The 19,781-nt window shown below is 48.9% G+C and overlaps 1 protein-coding gene across 1 annotated transcript in view; it reads left to right on the top strand.

The window, feature by feature from the left end:
• The window catches only part of SCGN (secretagogin, EF-hand calcium binding protein), a gene marked incomplete at both ends in the record, with an annotated part of 35,012 nt that extends 31,548 nt beyond the window's left edge, over positions 1–3,464 (top strand). The window contains one exon of the mRNA XM_081295640.1: positions 3,336–3,464. Within this exon, the coding sequence (XP_081151766.1) occupies positions 3,336–3,464 (129 nt within the window). The remainder of the gene's footprint in view (positions 1–3,335) is intronic.
• Positions 3,465–19,781: the final 16,317 nt, after the last annotated feature.

The following is a 19,781-nucleotide window of genomic DNA, read 5'->3' as shown; positions in this document are numbered from 1 at the left end:
CCAAACTCAGTGTGTTTCCACATCATCTGTTTTTCTCTGCTGTGGACAGGAGGGTGTTGGGCAGGAGGGGACGTCACCCGAGCTAGAGGCCTGAGTCTAACATGCGCCTCCCCTAAGAGCTACCCTGAGCACGAATGTGCCTTTCATGTTTAGTTTATAAAGGTGACCCATATGTCACTGGAGGTTGGACCCTGGGGACTAGGGGAGCACTGGACACTGGGGGGTTGGACCCTGGTAACTAAGGGAGCAGTGGACACTGGGGCGGGGGTGGAACCAGGGGAGTAGGGGAACAGTAGAAACTGAGGCATTGGACCCTGGGGACTAGGGGAGCACTGGACACTGGGGGGTTGGACCCTGGTAACTAAGGGAGCAGTGGACACTGGGGGGGGGGTGGAACCAGGGGAGTAGGAGAACAGTAGAAACTGAGGCATTGGACCCTGGGGACTAGGGGAGCAGGGGACACTGGTAGATTGGACCCCGGGGACTAAGGGGAGCACTGGACACTGGGGGGTTGGACTCTGGGGTCTAAGGGAGCAGTGGACACTGGGGCGGGGGGTGGAACCAGGGGAGTAGGGGAACAGTAGAAACTGAGGCATTGGACCCAGGGGACTAGGGGAGCAGGGGACACTGGTAGATTGGACCCTGGGGACTAGGGGAGCACTGGACACTGGGGGGTTGGACCCTGGGGTCTAAGGGAGCAGTGGACACTGGGGGGGGGTGTGGAACCAGGTGAATAGGAGAACAGTAGAAACTGAGGCATTGGACCCAGGGGACTAGGGGAGCACTGGACACTGGGGGATTGGACACTGGGGACTAGGGGAGCAGTAGAAGTTGGGGGTTTGGGCCTTGGGGACTAGGGGAGTTGTGGACCTAGGGGGTTGGGCCTTGGGGACTAGGGGAGCAGTGGACACTGGGGGTTGGACCTGGGGACTAGGGGGGCAGTGGACACTGGGTTTGGCAGCAGTGCTCATTATTTTAGAGAACTGGAGTGCACAGGAAAGGGAAGTGGTCTGATAAATGTACGAAGGCCCCTGAAGGACAGAGTCATCAGTGATTCTGTTGATCTGACTATGGTGCTCCTACTGTGGGGGGAGAGGCCAGTCCCGATGGTCCCCCACTTCCCAGGATTCAAGGGGTCAGATGGCCTGTCTTCAATCAGTGACCCCAGATCCACCCCCGCTTCCTCATGGGGTGGATGAGGAAGGCTGTGGAGGATTGTGGGCCTGCCTGGGTGTGAATCCTGGTTCAGTGTGACAACTGGGGACAACCCTGAGCTAGTCCCCTCCTCTGCACAGTAGGGATGAAGGTGGGCACAGCCTCATGGGCTGTTCTGAAGATGGGGTTAATGTGTTTAGAGCCCCTATGTTGGGAACCCTGTGGGCTTGTGTTGGCTACTTGCCGTTAAAACTGTTTCCAAGACCAGGGTCCCAACAGCCTCAGGTGAAGGGTCTCCCCTGATCCGTGGACTTCTGAGCAGTAGCATTCCAGTCTCTGACTCAAGGTGGGACGCCCGGCTTTAAAACAGAACTCAAAAGGCCCAAGGACAGGTCCCCTGGGTCCTCACCCAGCACCCAATCACACAGAGGTACCTTCCACTTGCCTCAGGGAGGTAGCAACTTGGCAGGAAACAAGTCTATGATTCTCTTTTTTATTGGCAGTGCTGGGCTGGAACTCAGGGCCTCGCACACACTGGGCCAGCGCTCTATCTCTGAGCTATGTCTCCAGCCTGATAGTCTTCAATTAGAAAAATCAAACGTAAAATAATTTGAACGAGGTTAATACATTGCAAATTAATTCAGGCTATCACGTAAATGACTCTCATGAGTCTTCTAAAGGTGAGGATTTGCCTAAAGGACACTGGGCAGGGTGCCATAGACCAGAGAAAAGCTGTCGCAAGGTCACTTACAGAGCTAAAGTCAAACATCCCAAAGGAGCTCACCACACGGGGCCCGAGTGCAGGTTGCTGTTTGGGGACTCAGAGCCATCTCCTGGGGACACTCGTATCCCTGCCTCCTACTGATACCCAGGGAAGCATCCCTTGTGTGCCCCAACCAAGAGCCTCTTGACAAGGGTCCCATCTGGGTCTCACGGTTTAATCATTCAGGGCACCTTTGACAGAGGAGCGAAGTGGGCCAGATGGTCTGCTCCCAGGCTCCCTCTCCTCCAGATGTCCCCTGAAGCCCTCCCCACGCTGTGGGTCTGTTCTCCCGCTCTGCCACCTGACTCCTGGTTTCTGCCGCTCTCTCCCCTCCTTCCTACTTAAAGCCTGCTATCAGGGACAGTTTGGGTGTCAGTTGCTTACCCTGCTGGAAAGTGCAAGTGGGCGTGTCCGCATGCGTCTGGTTAAGGAGCAGGAGTTCTGGTCCCTACTGAGGTTTATTTTAGGGGTCCTCCCATCCAGGAAACCTTGGGGGCAGGAATGAGGTGGGGAGCTCTTCCAAGGACCCCTACCAAGTCCTGCAGGCAGAGCTTTTCTCTCTTCTCCACAAAACCTCGTGGAAACCCAGGGCTTGGCTGGGCTTCTGCTGGGCTGGGTCTCCCTTCTCTCTGGACACTGACTTTTTAATTTAGATTCCTGGCCAGCCCCACAGCGGTCCTGCAGGAGAACAGTGCCACAGGGGAATGAGCTCTTACTGGAGTCAGAGGCCGGGGGGTGATGGATGAGGCCCAGCCTCCAGCCGGGCAGGACCTCTGCTCTCCCTGAGCCTCTGTCTCCCAATCTGTAAAAGGGGTGCGATTGTCTCCCTCCCATCCTTGCTGTGAGGCCCAAGTGAAACACGCACCTGGGCAAGAGCACTGGGTTCCAGCATTGCTTGACCTCTCAGACCTTCGAGCTGAGACCTTTCCCTAGTGGACTCGCATCCCAACTCCTTTTTTAGCCCTGGAAACATCCTTTGGAGTAAGACCTCTGTCCCTAGCTCAACATGAAATGTAAAGCACTGGATCTCATCCTCCGCAGCCCTTCTTTCAACCAGAGGCACAAAACCTCCCACAGGGAGTTAGCAGAACATGGCTCCACTCTCTAGGGCCAGGAAGGAGCATTCTGTGATGCCAGTTCTCTGCTTCCAGCAAAGTCTCTTATTATGATTGCTCATGAGACAGACTTCCCATGAGAAAGCCATTTAGAAATACAAGTCTTTATTTTTTTTTTATTTTGCCTGAAGGCACAGGCTGAGAAATGAAGCCGCTGGCAGAGGAGCTGGCTGGAGTGAGGGGACACTCTGGGCTCCGAAGCTCCCAGACAGAGGGTGCCGGCTGGGTGATCAGGGAGGGCACTGTGGGTGGAGCTGCCCCGTGGACCTTGCCCGTTGACCTGCTCCTTGTGTCTTCTGCAGCCCAGCATCAGCGGGGTGGACCTTGATAAGTTCCGGGAGATTCTCTTGCGTCACTGTGATGTGAACAAGGATGGAAAGATCCAGAAGTCGGAGCTGGCTCTGTGTCTTGGGCTAAAAATCAGCCCCTGATCTTCGCCCAGCTCCACCTTTCCTGCGTGTCCCTCTGTGCTCCTGCTGTTGAAGTTGGCCTTGTGCTTTGACTCAGGGCAGCCTCCCCCCACGGTGGCGCTCTTGGTGAGGGTGGGGAAGGCCCTCCTTCCTCTCCGGAAGCCCCCGCGCAGTGCTGCTTGGTGTTGCTTTGCCCTGGAGCCTGGGCCAGCCTGCTGGGCTGCTCTGCTCGTCCCTCCCGGGTCTGGACGGCTGGGGCCACAGGTCATCTCGGGTCTTCCTGTGGGCTTTCTGCTGAGTCGGCCTAGTGTGTGGCACCCGCTCCATAGAGATTTCTGTGTGAAATAAATCTGCAATTGAAAACAAAGGTGTCCTGGTCATTGTGCCATGGCCACTCCAAGTGCTCCTCTGATGGGTTGTGGACAGAAGCACCTGTTTGCCTGGGGTGGGCCAGGGGCAGCATCCTGAAGGAGCCCGCTGACCCCAGTGAGCGGGCCTGAAGGTGGAAGCTGCCAAGCATCGCCTTTCACTGGGTGGGGAGACCAGGAGGTGCATCCTGGGTTTGTGCCCACGTGCTGGGTGAGCAGACCTGGGCGGGCAGTAGGACTACAAAGGAACCTGGAGAAGGACTCCCAGGTGGCTCAAGCACCTGCCCCCCACCCCCGCCATCCAGCAGCGTCCCTGGTGAGTCTGGAGCACGGAGGCTTCCCTGCTGCCTGGTTCTTCCCATGGGCCTCTGTACATGCTCTGGCCCTCCGGCAGCTCTGCCACTTCACTCTGGAGCTCAGACTTGTCCCCGTGAGAGGTCCCCAGGGGGAAGAGGGGAGAAGAGATGGCTGTGGGGGGACCCCGCTTTCCTCTGTCTCAACACTTTACTCCCCATGGCAACATCCCGGCCTGGTCCCGGCTGCCCAGGAACCTCACGGGCACCTCTAAACCCACAGTTAGAACGTTACAATCCCCTCATCACTAAGAGCCCTGCCATTCACGGGATCCCCGTCATCCGACCCTGGTCCTAACCCTGTTCTCTGACCCCAGGTCCCCTCCTTCCCCACGCAGATCATGAAGCTTAGTGGGGAGACGTTTTCCAGGTAACCCAAGCAGCTGCGTAATAAGAAAGACCACGGTGGGTTCCTGTCCAGAGCCCAGGCCCTCTTCCCCATGTAATTCCAGCCTGACTTCACACACGGTCAGGAAACGTGGCTCCCCACAGTGGTTTGGCCTTGCTGTGGGTCCACCGCAGCCCAGGACATTGCCCCGAGTCTGTATCCTTCATTCTGGGGTCACATGTCCCGAGAACTGAGAGTCCAGGAAGCAGCATGGGGCAGGTGACATGCCAGCCGCTTCTTCTTGTTGCCCTAGTGGGTGGTTGACCCCACACACACCCTTGGAAGGACAGACGGTCGTTCCAGGGCCAGTGCTGCCAAACCCACAAGAAGGAAAATGTCCATCCGGGAAGCCGCGTCACTCTGCAGCACAGCGATCCCTCTTCCTGGTCCCTCTCTGTGGTTTTGATAACACGATCCATTGTCTTACTGCAGTTGAGTTTATTTTATATTTATATACTGCGACACCTTTTATGTTTGGCATGATAAATTCTACTCTATTTGTCACAAATGAATTCTTTTTCTATTTTTTTGAACTTTTTTATTGTGGTTTTATATATTTTATATATATATATATATACATGTCTTCTAAAATATAAGTAACTTCTAAAAATCAACTTTTTAAGTGTAAAATTCAATGGCATTAATTATATTCACCATCTTGTACAACCATCACTACTATTTATGTCTAAAACTTATTCACTGCCCCAAATATAATCTCTACTCATTAAATGACACCCTAATCCCCTTCTCTCCTAATCCCCTTCTCTCGAATCTTCTTTCCTTCTGAGACATTCCAGATCAGCTGCATCAGACAACTCCTTTTGCCTTTGGCTCCCTCTGCCTCTGGCTCCCTCACATGATGGGCTGGCGATTCATTCCCGGGCAGCCAACAGCAGAACTCCATTCCTTTTTATGGCTGAATGATATTCCACGGTGAGGAAGGTCCACGTTTTGTTTGCCCATTCATCGTGGGTGGACGTTTGGTTTGTTTCCACCTTTCGGTTATTGTGACCAAAGCTGCAGGACACGCTGGCACATGTGTATCAGGGTCACATTTTGCAGCTCTGGTGTGTGTACCTAGCAGCGGGATGGCTGGCTCCCGTAGTCATTCTGTTGATCATTTGGGGGAACTGCCACAGTTTTCCACGGAGCTGTGACATCTCACACCAGCCACGTATGAGAGTTCCAGTTTCCATTTCCTGCTCCTGAACACAGCTCTTTCTGGAGCTGCCCAAAGTAAGTGCTGGGCCAGTGGCCGGACAAGACCCACTTCCCTGACTCCGGCTGCACTGGAGGATCTTGAGGGTCTCACTCTGCGATGGCCGCACTGACCTCTAGCTGGCCCCTCTCCCTCCTTGCTGCAGGCAGTGCAGGTAGGGGTGGCTGGGGGGATGTTTTCTTTCAGGGATAACCGTCCAGATCCATGGAGGGCAGCCCCCAAGGCTCACAGGTGGCACGTGGCTGAGACTCCACAGGAGCGCTCAGACTGTCCAGTCCAGCAAAGCTCTTCCAAGCACCCGAAGTGAGGGTGGGGGAAGATCTTCAGGTAGAAAGAGCTGGGTTGTTCCACATGAGCAGTGATCTCACGCAGAAATTGCAGACCTCTGGGCCGCACCCAGACAAGACGGGGAGACAAGCAGCCTCAGAGGCCTCGCTGGACGAGGCCCGGCTTCAGCTCACCTGGGTCTGGGTTCCTCAGGGCGCACGTAGGTCTTCCCAGCAGCAGGCAGCCTACTTTGTTGGGCTGAGGACACTCAGGGTCATGGGTACTTCCAGGAGGAGCTGAGGACAAAATGAGCTTCACGTGGCTCAAGTTTCCATCTGACGAAAAAAGGCCTGCTTCCATCCCCCCCAGGGTCTTCTCCTCCTGGGCCAGCCTGACTGAACCTTCCCTGGACACCAGGTCTCTGGCCTCTGTTTCCTCCTGTGCTCTAGGATAGCTGCTGGCTGCTGTCCTCTTGATTGCTGGCCAGCTGCACCCTCCCTCCCAGCAGAGCCTGCTCCTGCACCCCCCACTGCCATTTTCCTCCCGATTCCTATCACCCTTTAATTACTACCATCTCAATTCCTGTTCTTGTGCTCTTGTGTTCTCTGTGTGACTCCATCCCTCCACAGGTGGGAAGCTCCAGCAAGATTTGGAAACCTGTTGTGGGCTGTGACTAGTGACTGCAGCTGGCCTGCTCTGCTCCTACGCCAGCGCGCGTCTCCACACTGTGCCCAGTGGGAAGAGCCCCGGGAGGCTGGCCACCTGTAGTCGGACCTAGTTCTTACTCCCTGGCTGTTTAGCTGGGAAACATCAGCTCATCTCCAGACATCAATTCCTCATCTGCAAAATAAGACTCCTGACTTCTAGGAAAGCCCCGGTGGGAGGCACTGGGCAACTTCTCCCCAGGCCCAGAGAATTTTATCAGCAGTCCTCAAGCACATGAAGAAGTCAGGGTATGTCTGGAGAAATCCTCTGCGGTTTTTATTCCAGCTAAATCAGAATTATAAAACAATTTTTCCCTCCCTTCACTTGCCTAAATAATGATAACAGTGATGATGAAGATGAAGATGATACTTTTCAGGAGGAAAAGATTACTGACAAAATGACAAAGGATAGCTTTGATATTTCTCCATTCCCCGCCCCCCCTTCTCTCACTTCTGGTTGTTTGTACAACAGTTAAATGCCATTATTAATTAAAACAACAGCTTGGACGTTAGCAGAGTGCCAGCCTCAGCGCATGGAAGCATCTGCTCTGATGGAAGAGGGAGGGGAAACGTTTTCTTTCGCACTGAAATGGCAGATATTATGACTTACCAATAACTATCGACCCAAAGACAGTCTGAAGCTCAAAGTTGCTTTTATGAATCAAAATGCTCATGGGTTCTGTGAATATGGCCGTGTAAGTATTAGGGCAGACGCAGACCATTTGGACAAACACGTACACCCAGTGCTATAGATGCTGCAGTGCATTTTAGGTCAGGAAGAACCTGTACTAAGGGAAAGCCTAAATCCACGAGAAGAAGCGCATCTGAACATGGAAACCACCACCCGGCTGTCCTCGATCCCACGCCGCTGCTCCGTGTTGCTCCCATGCACAACCTGTGTGACCTCGGTTGCCTCCTCTAATACATGGAAATAACAATAATAGTACTACTTCGTGGTTGGTGAGGAGGTCGTAGGAGTGAACGGGCGACTGTGTGAAAATGCTTTTATGAAATACAAAGCTCTACCCACAACAGGCAGGTGGGCTGGTCATGGTGGAAAGAGGAATGGGGCTCGGCACAGTCTCTCACCCCTACTCCATATCCGCACCTGGCCCTTCACACGCCCCCTTGCAGTGTCCAGTGGTCCCTCGGGTCTGTGCATTTGATGTTCACATGGGCCGAGCCTTGGCTTTACACTCTGGGGCCACTGCAGGACTTGTTCTGCTCTTGGTCTCTTCCTCTCTCGAGTGTGTCCTGCTCTTAAACACAGAAGAGCAGTGAACCTTTCCACCTCCCCATGGGGCCTCATTCAATGCAGGAACCGAGGGACAGCCGGACTGTACCTGGGCTTGAGCTTCAGGAAACAGCTGAGCCTGGTGCCAAAGCAGGAGCTGAGCTGTGAACAGAGAGGACTAGAGTGAGGCTTTGAAACATTTCTCTTTTATGAATCAGAAAATCCGGGAGATAAAGCAGGAGACAAATTCAGTTGTGAAGCAGAGAGAACATTTCTTTTCTAGGGTGCTCTGTTAGGAGATTTTAGGTGGAACAGGGGACATTCTGTCCTCTGGGCCTGAGCAGGGTTCCAGGGAGCTTTGACACAAGCTTGGATCTTTCTTTCCTTTACTCCAGGTGATAATTGTGTGATCCTTTGTTGAGCATGTAGAGGCTGCCAGCTGGGAGCCAGTGAGTACTTGCCCCAGAAGCAAAATCTAAGGGGTCATAAAATAAATGCAGTAATCAAGATAAGCACTACTACCTTTATGCAATATTTAAATAAGTCACAATGTGCAAACTCTCTATGAACAAAAACACCAAATATCGAGTAAGGATCAGTATTACCAATTTTCACCTCAGTGTCATGGGTTTACCTTCGGAGCCAGCTATCAATTTTGAAATTTTAATTAGGAAGGCAACTTTGCATTTTCAAGTTTCTTTCCTGCTAATCTCCAAATGACCAATTTCTTACTCTAGGAAAGCTACATGCCCTGGCCTACAAGTCTTTTGAAAGTCTAAGAACTTGGATGTCGTGGACAAGACAGAGAAGAGGGAAAAGGATTTGGGGGGAGAACAGAGGGTCTTGGAGAAGCAAGAGATCAAGCTGGAGCCCCGAAAGAAAAGCATTTCCCCTAGCTGGAATCAGAAGGAGAGTTCTTTGGGTCCCCAGCACTGGGGTTGGATGTGGCTCCAGGGCAGAACTCTAGCAAGCAGCAGCAGGACGTGGCTTCACATGGAGGTCACATCCAGGCTCCCTGTGTCCCACGCACATGGAGAGGAAGCCAGCTCCAGTGCACCTGCATCCTCTGCTTCACCTTCTCTGGGTACAAATGGCTCAGGTGGCTCAGGCGCAGCCTGCAGTGAGAGCCGGCCCCTCAATGATGGGGCCCCCAGTGAGCTAATCCGCCCTGTTTTGCGACTTTGTTTTCTTCAACCGTCTAAATCGAATGCCCATCTTCATCTGGCCCTATGGAAGCCAGGCTCTTCTCTCCTCTTGTTTTGCCAATCCATGGCAGAAACCTAGAGGGAGAGGGTGTGGTGGTGTGGTGGCTGGGGCGGAGGAAGGGCAGTTCCTGTGGAAGCCTGCGCTGGGTGCACACGCTGGTGCCTTTGTTATAACTCTGAGTCACGCTGAGTCAGCCTTGATGACCTCCTGACAGTTGTACTGATGTGCAGGGGAGTGTTCCTGTGGCTAATGATAGGGCTCTGCTGAGCCAGGATCTGAGAGGCGTTCTCAGCGTCAGGATTTCGCATCTGGAACTCCTCGCGCAGCCAGAGGTGGAAGAGGCAGCATCTGGCGAGTCGACAGGCCTGGGAAAGAGGGCAGCCTGCAATTAGATGGCCACGCTGTCACCAGGGGGCTGGCAGGCCCCGTCTGCACGCTCCGGGGTTGAGCATGGCCTTTAACAGATGTGGAGGCTCAGCACCAGCCCCTGTGAGCTGAGAGCCTGAGGCTGGCGGCTCTGTCTCCACCTCTGCTCTCCATGTGTCTTCTGGGCTTCTGAAGGTCATTGTGGAGCTCTTTTAAGGAGCCAAATGGGCTGGATGATCCCACGGGTCAATTCAATCAAAACCATGCTCAGTTTTACTAGTCCTTTGAATATTTGCCGGATCTCTTTTTCCTTTTTGCTGTCTCAAACAGGAAAACTTCCTTTATGATGTTTCCTGCTATTTCACCTTCACTGGGTACCCTGTCTTCTAGACCCAGATGCTGCTCATGCCCAGAGGTTCAGGTGGCCTGGGGCAGTAGCCTCGGGAGAGAGGGGCTGCTTGATGTCTTCTATTAACTGCTTCTATTAACTGCCCTGACCGGCCAGCCAAGGACAGCTCTGGCGTTTATGGAAGGCTGACCTTTGGTTTCTGGCCCACCCAAGTTCACAGAGACCTTAAAGGGCTGGCTAGTGGCTGTGGATTTTATCCCCCGCAGCCTTAGAATGCACTTGGGGAATATGGGTGTTAACCAGGGGCTTCCTTATAGGGGTCCTGTGTCCCAGCTCGGCTTGTGTGACCCCTCTTCCCACTCTCCACACATGGACACGCATCACCTCTTCCAGGAGCCCATCCCTGACTGTCCAGATGGACGTGGTCGCGCGGACACAGCCGGTCTGCAGAGAAAAGAGCCGCAGCCAGACCGAGGGCTGGACTGCGTCCCAGCTGTGGAGCAGCCTCTGGCTCCCAGAATTAAAATAACAAACCCCACAAACCAGTTGGTTTAAGCAACTGAAGTGGGTTGTTTCGTGGTCCTGGGGGCTAGAAGTTTGGGACTAAGGTGTCTTCAGAGCTGTTTCCTCCCGAGGTGGAAAGGGGATCTGTCCCCAGGAGGGGGGTCTGTTCCGGGTCTCTCTCCTGGCGATCTTGGCACTCCCAGGGTGGTGGAAGCATCACCACCTCTGTCCTCGCCTTCACCTGGGTCCCCGTGTGCATGTGAGTCTCTGGGTCCAAATCCACCCCACTCTTTTTTTAAAAATTAGGGCATTAATATTGTACATCTTATTTGGGTTTATTTTCACAAGAGACACAAGGAATTTGATTTCAATCTCATTCTCCCTTTCCCTTCCCTCCCACTCCCCATTCTCTCTCCTCTCCTCTATTAATCTTCTTTTACTCCTTTATTATTTATTTATTTTTGATGGGAATTTTCTGCATATACGTACAGGTGAATTTATTTTTGGTACATTTGTATGTCTGTAATGGGCTACTGCTAAATTCTTTCCATGTTTCTATTTTATTTTTGAGTTTTTTAAAAATATATGACAGTGGAATGCATTACAATTCTTTTACATATATAGAGCTCAATTTTTCATATCTCTGGTTGTACACACAGTAGATTCACACCAATTCGTGTCTTCCTACCTGTACTTTGGATAATAATGATCATCACATTCCACCATCATTAATAACCCCCTGTCCCCTCCCTTCCCCTCCAACCTGTCTGCCCTATTTAGAGTTCCTCTATTCCTCCCATGCTCCCTCTCCATACCCCACTATGAATCAGCCTCCTTATATCAAAGAAAACATTTGGCATTTGTTTTTTGGGGATTGGCTACTTCACTTAGCATTATCTTCTCCAACTCCATCCATTTACTTGCAAATGCCATGATTTTATTCACTTTTATTGCTGAGTAATATTCCATTGTATATATATGCCACATTTTTTTAATCCATTTATCTGCTGAAAGGCATCTAGGTTGGCTCCACAGTTTAGCTATTGTGAATTGTGCTGCTGTAAACATTGATGTGGCTGTGTCCCTGTAGTATGCTGTTTTTTAAATCCTTTGGGTATAGACCAAGGAGTGGGATAGCTGGGTCAAATGGTGGTCCCAATCCCAGTTTTCCAAGGAATCTCCATACTGCTTTCCATATTGGCTGCACCAATTTGCAGTCCCACCAACAGTGTATGAGTGTGCCTTTTCCCCACGTCCTCACCAACACTTATTGTTGTCTGTATGCATAATGGCTGCCATTCTGACTGGAGTGAGATGAAATCTTAGAGTGGTTTTGATTTGCATTTCTGATGATGAATATTTTTTCATATATTTGCTGATTGATTGTACATCCTCTTCTGAGAAGTGTCTGTTCAACCCTGGCCAGAGCAATTAGAGAGATGAAAGAAATTAAAGGGATACACAAAGGAAAAGAAGAACTCAAATTGGCACTATTTGCTGATGATATGATTCTATACCTAGAAGTCCCTAAAAGTTCCACCAGAAAACTTCTAGAAATAGTAAACGAATTCAGTAAATTAGCAGGATATAAAATCAACACCCATAAATCAAAGACATTTTTGTATATCAGTGACAAATCCTCTGAGAGGAAAATGAGGAAATCTACTCCATTTACAATAGCCTCCAAAAATAAAATAAAATAAAATAAAATACTTGGGAATCAACTTAACGAAAGAGGTGAAAGATCTATATAATGAAAATTACAGAACCCTAAAGAAAGAAATCAAAGAAGACCTTAGAAGATGGAAAGATCTACCTTGCTCTTGGATAGGAAGAATTAATATTATCAAAATGACCATACGACCAAAAACACCATATAGATTTGATGCAATTCTGATCAAAATCCCAATGACATTCCTCATAGAAATAGAAAAAGCAATCATGAAATTTATCTGGAAAATAAGAGATCTGGAATAGTTAAAGCAATCATGAGCAGGAAGAGTGAAGCAGGTGGCATCACTATACTAGACTTTAACTATACTACAGAGCAATAGTAACAAAAACAGCATGGTATTGGCCCCAAAACAGACTGGCAGACCAATGGTACAGAATAGAGGACACAGAGACTAACCCACAAAATTACAATTATCTTATATTAGACAAAGGAGCCAAGAACATACATTGGAGAAAAGATAGCATTTTCAACAAATGATGTGGGAAAACTCGAAATCCATATGCAACAAAATGAAATTAAACCCTATCTCTCACCATGCACAAAACTCAACTCAAAATGTATCAAGGACCTAGGAATACAACCAGAGACCCAGCACCTAACAGAAGAAAAAGTAGGCCCTGATCTCCATCATATGGGATTAGGCCCAACTTCCTTAATAAGACTCCTGTGGCGCAAGAATTAAAATTAAGAATCAAAAAATGGGATGGACTCGCACCAAAACATTTCTTCTCAGCAAAAGAAACACTCTGTGAGGTGAATAGAGAGCCTACATCTTGGGAGCAAATCATTACCCCTCACAGATAAGATAGAGCACTAATCTCTAGGGTATATAAAGAACTCAAAAAGCTAGACACCAAAAAAAAAAAAAAACCCAAATAACCCACTCATTCCACATTTCTACCCCTTCCCCTTCCTTCCTCTCCCTCTGGCTCTCCTTCTTCTACTCCACTGATCTACCTTATGTTTTTATGAGATCCAATCTCCTTTCCTGTCACCTTTCCCTTATTTTGTTTCAGCTTCCACGTATGAGAGGAAACATTCATTTATTTTATTTTTTGAGTCTGACTTAATCTACTTAGCAAGATTTTCTTCATTTCCACCCATTTGCCAGCAAATACCACTATTTCATTCTTCTTTATGGCTGAGCACACTTTTTAATCCATTTATCTGTTGAAGGGCCCATAGGTTGGTTCCATGGCTTGACTATTGTGAATTGTGCTGCTATAGACATTGATGTGGCTATATCACTATAGTGTGCTGATTTTAGATCTTTGGGGTATATACTGAAGAGGGGGATAGCTGGGTCATATGGTGGTTCCATTCCTAGTTTTCTGAGGAGTCTCTAACCTGCTTTCCAGAGTGGCTGCACTAACCTTCAGTCCAACCAGCAGTGTATGAGTGCACCTTTCCCCCACTTCCTCACCCACATTCCTTATTGTTTGTATTCTTGATTTTTGCCGCTCTACCTCGAGTGAGATGGCATCTCAGTGCAGTTCTGACTTGCATTTCCCTGATTGCTAGAGATGCTGAAGATTTTTTTCAGATATTTGTTGGCCATTTGTGTTTCTTCTTTTGGGAAATTTCTATTTAGTTCTTGGGGCCATTTACTAATTGAATTATTTGTTTTAATTCTATGCTCTTTGTAAGAACATCGGTCATGCTAGAAAGGGGGCCCACCTGACACCAGTGTGACCTCATCTTCTCAATCGCATCTGCAATGACCTCATTTCCAAGCAGGGTTATGTTTTGAGGTCCTGGGAATTAGGACTTCAACCCATGAATTTTGAGGGCACTGCACAGCAGAGCCCTTGGGAGACCCCTGTTGGTCTCCTGGCCTGTGAATGAAGATAGGCTGGGACTAGCTACTCAGAGTCCTTGGCGGCTTGGTGTGTGTGGCTCAGGAGCACTGTGGCTCAGAGGATGTCAGCTCCACCTGTCGTCATTCTGTCTCAGCAATGGGAGTGGAAGTGGAGAGGAGGGCAGACAGGGCACACGTAATGAATGGCTCCTCCCTGGGAGCACTGGGCACACTTAGTGGCTCCTCTTTCTGTAAGGGCCAAAAGGTAAACCATTTCCACTCTTTGAGCCTGCACTTGTCACAGACCAGCCTCCAACAGCATGGAGATAGGTGGATTCACCTGCTTAATACAATGCAATTTACAAAAACAGACAGCAAGCCCGAACTGGCCTGCAGGCTGCAGCTTGGTGACCCATTTTTATGCTCCATTACGCTGTGTGACAGAGAGAGGACCTGCACATGGGAGCAATACCGGCAGCAGGTAACCTGGGTGAAGAAGGGCTGAGCAGGTGAATTTTGAGCTATTTATGCAAATTTCCTGTAAGGGTGAAATTAACCTCCTCCTCCCCCCCGCCCCGAAAACCTGACAGAGACTTAAATAAAACAGTGAGACAGGTAAAGTGATACCAAGTGTTTGTGGAAGAAATGAGGCGTCCCTCTGCCATGGTAGGTATCTGGACAGAATTTCCAGAAGACTTTTGAGGTCAATCTTACAGGAGGAGGAGTCGGCTTAGAGCCAGAGACACACCAGCCGCTAGCACATACTGCAGACAGTGGTGGCCGGCCCTGTCCTGCGAGCACATGTCATGCTGCCATCACAGGCACCTGGACTGGCCTGGCAGTCCTCACAGTACTACCCACCCTCACCCCTTCCAGCAGAGGAATGTCCGCTCTGTCTCCTGGCTAATGTGTAGGTGGAACTCTGGTGGTCTGAGTTTCCTCCCCCTACATAATCCCTGGAACTGGGAACATGGCAGATCTTATCCCTGTGCATAGGCTAGATTGTGTGTCGCAGCTGACTTCAAAATAGGGAGGAGATTGTCCAGGACCAGGTGGTCTGACAATTGTCCAGGACGTGATGAAGTGAAGGACTTTGAGATGGAATTTTCTGGGCGGGCCCTAAAAATGGGAGAGGAGGAGGTGAGGGTTACAGGATCGGGGTGAAGACTCTACCTGCACTTGCACTGTTAGAGGGTGGTGGGGCCTGGCACCCAGGGCTGGTGCTCTTAGAGATGCGAATGGTCCTCGGGTGACAAGGCGTGTGGCCTTCTCCTCAAATCTCGCACCAGGCTCTCTGGCCTCCCCGCCTCCTTGCTCCCTGGAAGCTGTCTCAGCAATCCCTCTCCTCCACACAGCACCTCCGGCTTCATATCTTAGGCTCTGTCCCAGGATCAGAATGGGGTAGGACTCTTGTCGACCCTTGAAGTCACTTCTTACTTCTTTAATGAGCATGTATCATGCATCAGTGACTTTCCAGGTCGTAAGAACCACTGGAGGCACTTTTCATAGACATTCTACCTCCTTCCGAGGGTCTCAGGGATCTTGATGGAACCCTTATTTGAAAAGGTGTCCTAGGTAATTCTTTTGGCCTGACAGATTGGGAAGCACTAATATAAAGATGAGTAACACAAGGTCTCCTGAGGCGGCCATCCCTGGGTATTCTCATCCCTCCCACACTGTGCCTGGCTGGACTGTGACGGAGGGAATGACGTGTGTCACTCCTGAGATCGGGGCATGGAGGGCACACAGCTTCCATCCTGCACACACTTCCTCAGGCCCCTTACAACCTTCGACTGAGTGTCTGGGATTATCTCTAGACATTTTTATTATGAAAAAAATCATCAGCCTCCTTCATACACTTACATTTATTTGTTCATAAATTATATGCCATAATATGTACCATATCATATACCCATTGCAAGACATGCTCGGAATTAATACATGCTAGATAGGAATTAAACAGAAGATATATTTCCTTCCTGCCTTTCAGTGGTTCTCTTGCTTCTTCTACTCTGGAGCTCAGGGGTTTAGCGCTGTGCTTTTTTTCAAAGTGCGATTTGCCAGGTTGTGAGCTGGTCGGCATTGAGATCAGAGTGACCCCCAGCTGTCACCTGTAAGTGCATTTCCCATGAATGTGTTCAGTTCACAGGAGCCCCTCATTTCCCCTAGATCATGTCTGCTCTGATTCCATTTACTGAGATGTAATTCTAAGTCTGTTGGACAAAAGGTTAAGAGCTTGATGGTGTCTTGAATGTTTATTTTTATTTCCTGTTACTAGCCATTTACTTTTACTATATTTGACAAAAGTAATAGCCCACAACAGATTGGATAATACAAAACGAAAAAAAAAAATAAACCAATTGGTCCTTCCTCATGGGTAGTCAGGAAGCTCTGGCTTAGACGGACCTGGTATCAGACAACCAATGATGCCTGGTGCTGGAGGGGCTGTCTGCTTCTGAGACCTCTCCTCATCTCTCTGGGAATTCTGACCTACTTAGAGGACACCCACCCTGGGCCAGGACCCTCCCAGCCGTGGATTCCCTTCCTGCCGGCTTCTGGCCCCTCGACACTACTGGATGCTGTTGACTGACAGCAAGGAATAGAGAGAGGGGCGAGGGATGGCTCTGTGATATCACCTGCATGTGACACCTGCCAGTCAGTCCATCCCAGAGCCAGCAGGGCCCCCAGTTCTGGCCCTCCAGTTCACCCCAGAGGCTTGACATACTCTGCAAAGACCAAAGTGTCCTTCCTGATGGGAATAAGAGAGGACTTCCCCTGTGACAGAGCCCGAACCCACTCCAGCTAAGGTGACAGAGGAGTGGTCTGGGCCTAGGTAACACCTTCTAGACTCACGAAAACTCTCCTTTTGAAGCAAAGCACACGCCCAGACATGCACAAGGATAAGAGAAACCCCTCCCTGGGTCTCTGGTCCTCGGCCATCTGTGTTCTCCAGGGAGCCCGCCTCAGCGAGTCACAGGCACTGGTGTGTCACACCGCCCTGCAGCTCTGGGCAGGATGTGAAAAATCACAGTTTTTCTTCTTTTTGGCCCAGTTGGATAATGTTGCTCCTATACTGTCCCCACACTGAGCCTGGAGCCAATGTTTGGAAGATGTTGTGGCCTCTGCTTGGCTCTCCAGCTAACACACACCGAGTTGTTTTTCTCAGGTATTTGTCACAGCAACGAACAGCTGATTAACATAGAAAAATGGAACCGGGATTGGGACTGTTGCTGCAACTTATGTCTGACCAAGTAGTTCAGCATCCTGTGGAGCTCACTTGTTGGAGAAATTTGGAAAAGTTTGGAGATGCAGGCTAGAAAAGTCTTAGAATGTTTAAAGTGGAGCTGAATGGGCAATTCTGTTGTGAACTCAGAAGAGCAGAATGCTGATAGGAATGCAAACAGCAAAGGCCATGTTCCTAAGGTCTCAGTTGGGAACGAAGATTCTGGTTTGAATCTGACTACAGCCCGTATGTGTTGCATTCTGGCAAAAAGTTGCATTTTGTCCATCTTCTGAGACTTTGTGTGAGGCGACATTTCAAGGTGACAAACTAGTCAATCTGGCAGAGAAAATTTCAAGGCAATGCTGCATTCAGGCCGTGGCATGGGCATCGCGGGCAGCTTTTATCCAGGTTTACAATGAGAACTGGAAGTAAGCAATAGATCAGAAAGATTTGAAAATTTGCAGGTTCTCCAGAAAAGCGTGTGCTTTGCGGCCAAGAAAGGTGTGGTTGCTGAAGGGATTAGTGCCACTGAAGAGAAGCTAAGTATTTTGCACCAAGACAATGGGAATGATGTCTTAAGGTCATTTGAGAAATTTGCCAGATCCCACTCATGTCAGGCTCAAGGATATAAAGTGTGAACTCTTTTGAGAAACTTTGCCTTAACAAGAGAAGGCTGGCAGGTCTTGCTCTCACAGGGCTGTATAGGAAGTTTTTTCCAGGATTTTTTTCACCATGCTTAGTCATCCAGGCACTCAGAGGCCACTGCAGCCATGGTCCAGGATAGCATGGTTACTACTCCTGCTGGCATCAGACCTTGTCCTGTCCATGTGGTGTTCACTTTGCAGGTATGAAGAATGCAAGAGTTACAGGGTCATGGAGGCATCCAGTGATATTTCAAAGAAAGACCCAAGAAGTCAGAAAATGTGCACCAGGACCGAAATCCCTGCAAGCAACCCCTAAGAAGGTGATGAGTAAAGCTGTAAGAGTGAAGCCAAATCTGTAATAGAGCCTAGAAAGTTGGAGATGACAGGAACATGGGACATCTGCAGAGAAAATGTGCAGTCAGGGAGCAAAGCCAGCCTAAGAGAAAGCCCATACAGTTCACAACTGATAAGGCCACAGAAGTGGAACGGCCCATGCCCTTCAGAGGTTCCGTTTTACCACCACGTGCCCAGCGTAACAAAGGCGAAACTGCAGGACTCAGTGTTGACTCTGGTGGGTTTCATTCTTGTTTTGATCTTATCTCTCCTTTCTATGACCCCCTTTATCCCTTTTGGGATGGGAATGCTTACCCTTCGCCATTGTATGTTGGAAGTAGATAGCTTACTTTTGGGCTTTCATAGAGTCGCATAGTTTAGGGTTTTTCTTGAGTCCCAGAGGAGACTTGGGGCTTGGATTTTTTTTTTTTTTTTTGAGAACTGTTGGAACCATTAAACTTTGGGGACTATTGAAGATGGTTACATTTTTTTTTCAACATGAGATGGACATAAGTCTTTGCAGATCAGGGGGAGAATGTTATAAATTTGGATATAAAGTACCCTCAAAGACTAATGTGTGAAAGGCTTAGGTCCCCCATGCAGTAAAGGACAGGTGGGACTTTTGAGACGTGGTTGAATCATGATGAATCTTATCTCATTAGATTAATTCACTGATAGCTCACTGGATGTCTGGCAGACAGTGAAAACTGTAGGTGAGATCCAGTTGCAGGGACTGGGGGGTCACTGAGAGCATGCCCTAGAAAGGCATTGTGTGTGCCCAGTCTCTCCCTCAAGCCCCTGCACTTCATGATAGGCATGAGGCCAGCAGCTTCTTGTGTCAGACCCTCTGCCATGGTGACCTACCTTCCCTCAGGCCCCAAGGAATGGAGCCAGCTGACCAGGGACTGAAGCCTCGGCAAGCTTGGGCCAGATAAACCCTTCTTCCTGTGAGCTGTTTCTTAGTTATTTGTCACAGTGGTGAAAAAGTTACACTCCTCCTCCAGCGATTTTGAAATGTATATCATTACAAACTATACTTAACTGTTTACCTTCACTTGTGCAACTTATTTATCTCTACTCATTACTAATCTTTTAGTTTACATTCTAATTTACCATGACATTCCTTTTCTTCTTTCATTATTTCCTGCTTTTCATTGGATTTGTTGAGATTTTTTATTACTCAATTTTTTCTACATTAATTTTAACACTGCATATCATAAAATTTATATACCCAAATCAACATATCCTAATCAGCATGCCTACCCTTCTAGAAACGATTCAAATATATTAGAATTCTTTATTTTGGAATAGCCTTTCATCTAAAATTACTATCTAGTTTTTTGTTGTTTGTTCACTGATTCTTAAAAATACTGTTGTTTTTTGCTCACTGATTTTTAATGCCATCACAAACACATTATTCTTTACAGATAGTATATTTATATTTTTACCTCTTTATAGTATTCTTTTATCTCAACCTTCTGAATCAATCTGTTTCAATATACATCCTTCAGTAGCAATTATTTCAGGATGCATTTGAGAAGTAAGTCTTTGTCCAAAAATGGCTGCTCATACTAAAAATAGTTTATCTGGACATATAATTTTAAATTGAGAATTATTGTTGCCTCAGTACTTTGAAGATGTTATTCC

This window comes from Spermophilus citellus (genome assembly GCF_964194105.1).
Source record: "Spermophilus citellus genome assembly, chromosome: 5".
In the NCBI taxonomy this organism is placed as follows: Eukaryota; Metazoa; Chordata; class Mammalia; order Rodentia; family Sciuridae; genus Spermophilus; species Spermophilus citellus.
This window is presented reverse-complemented; position numbering and strand designations above follow the sequence as displayed.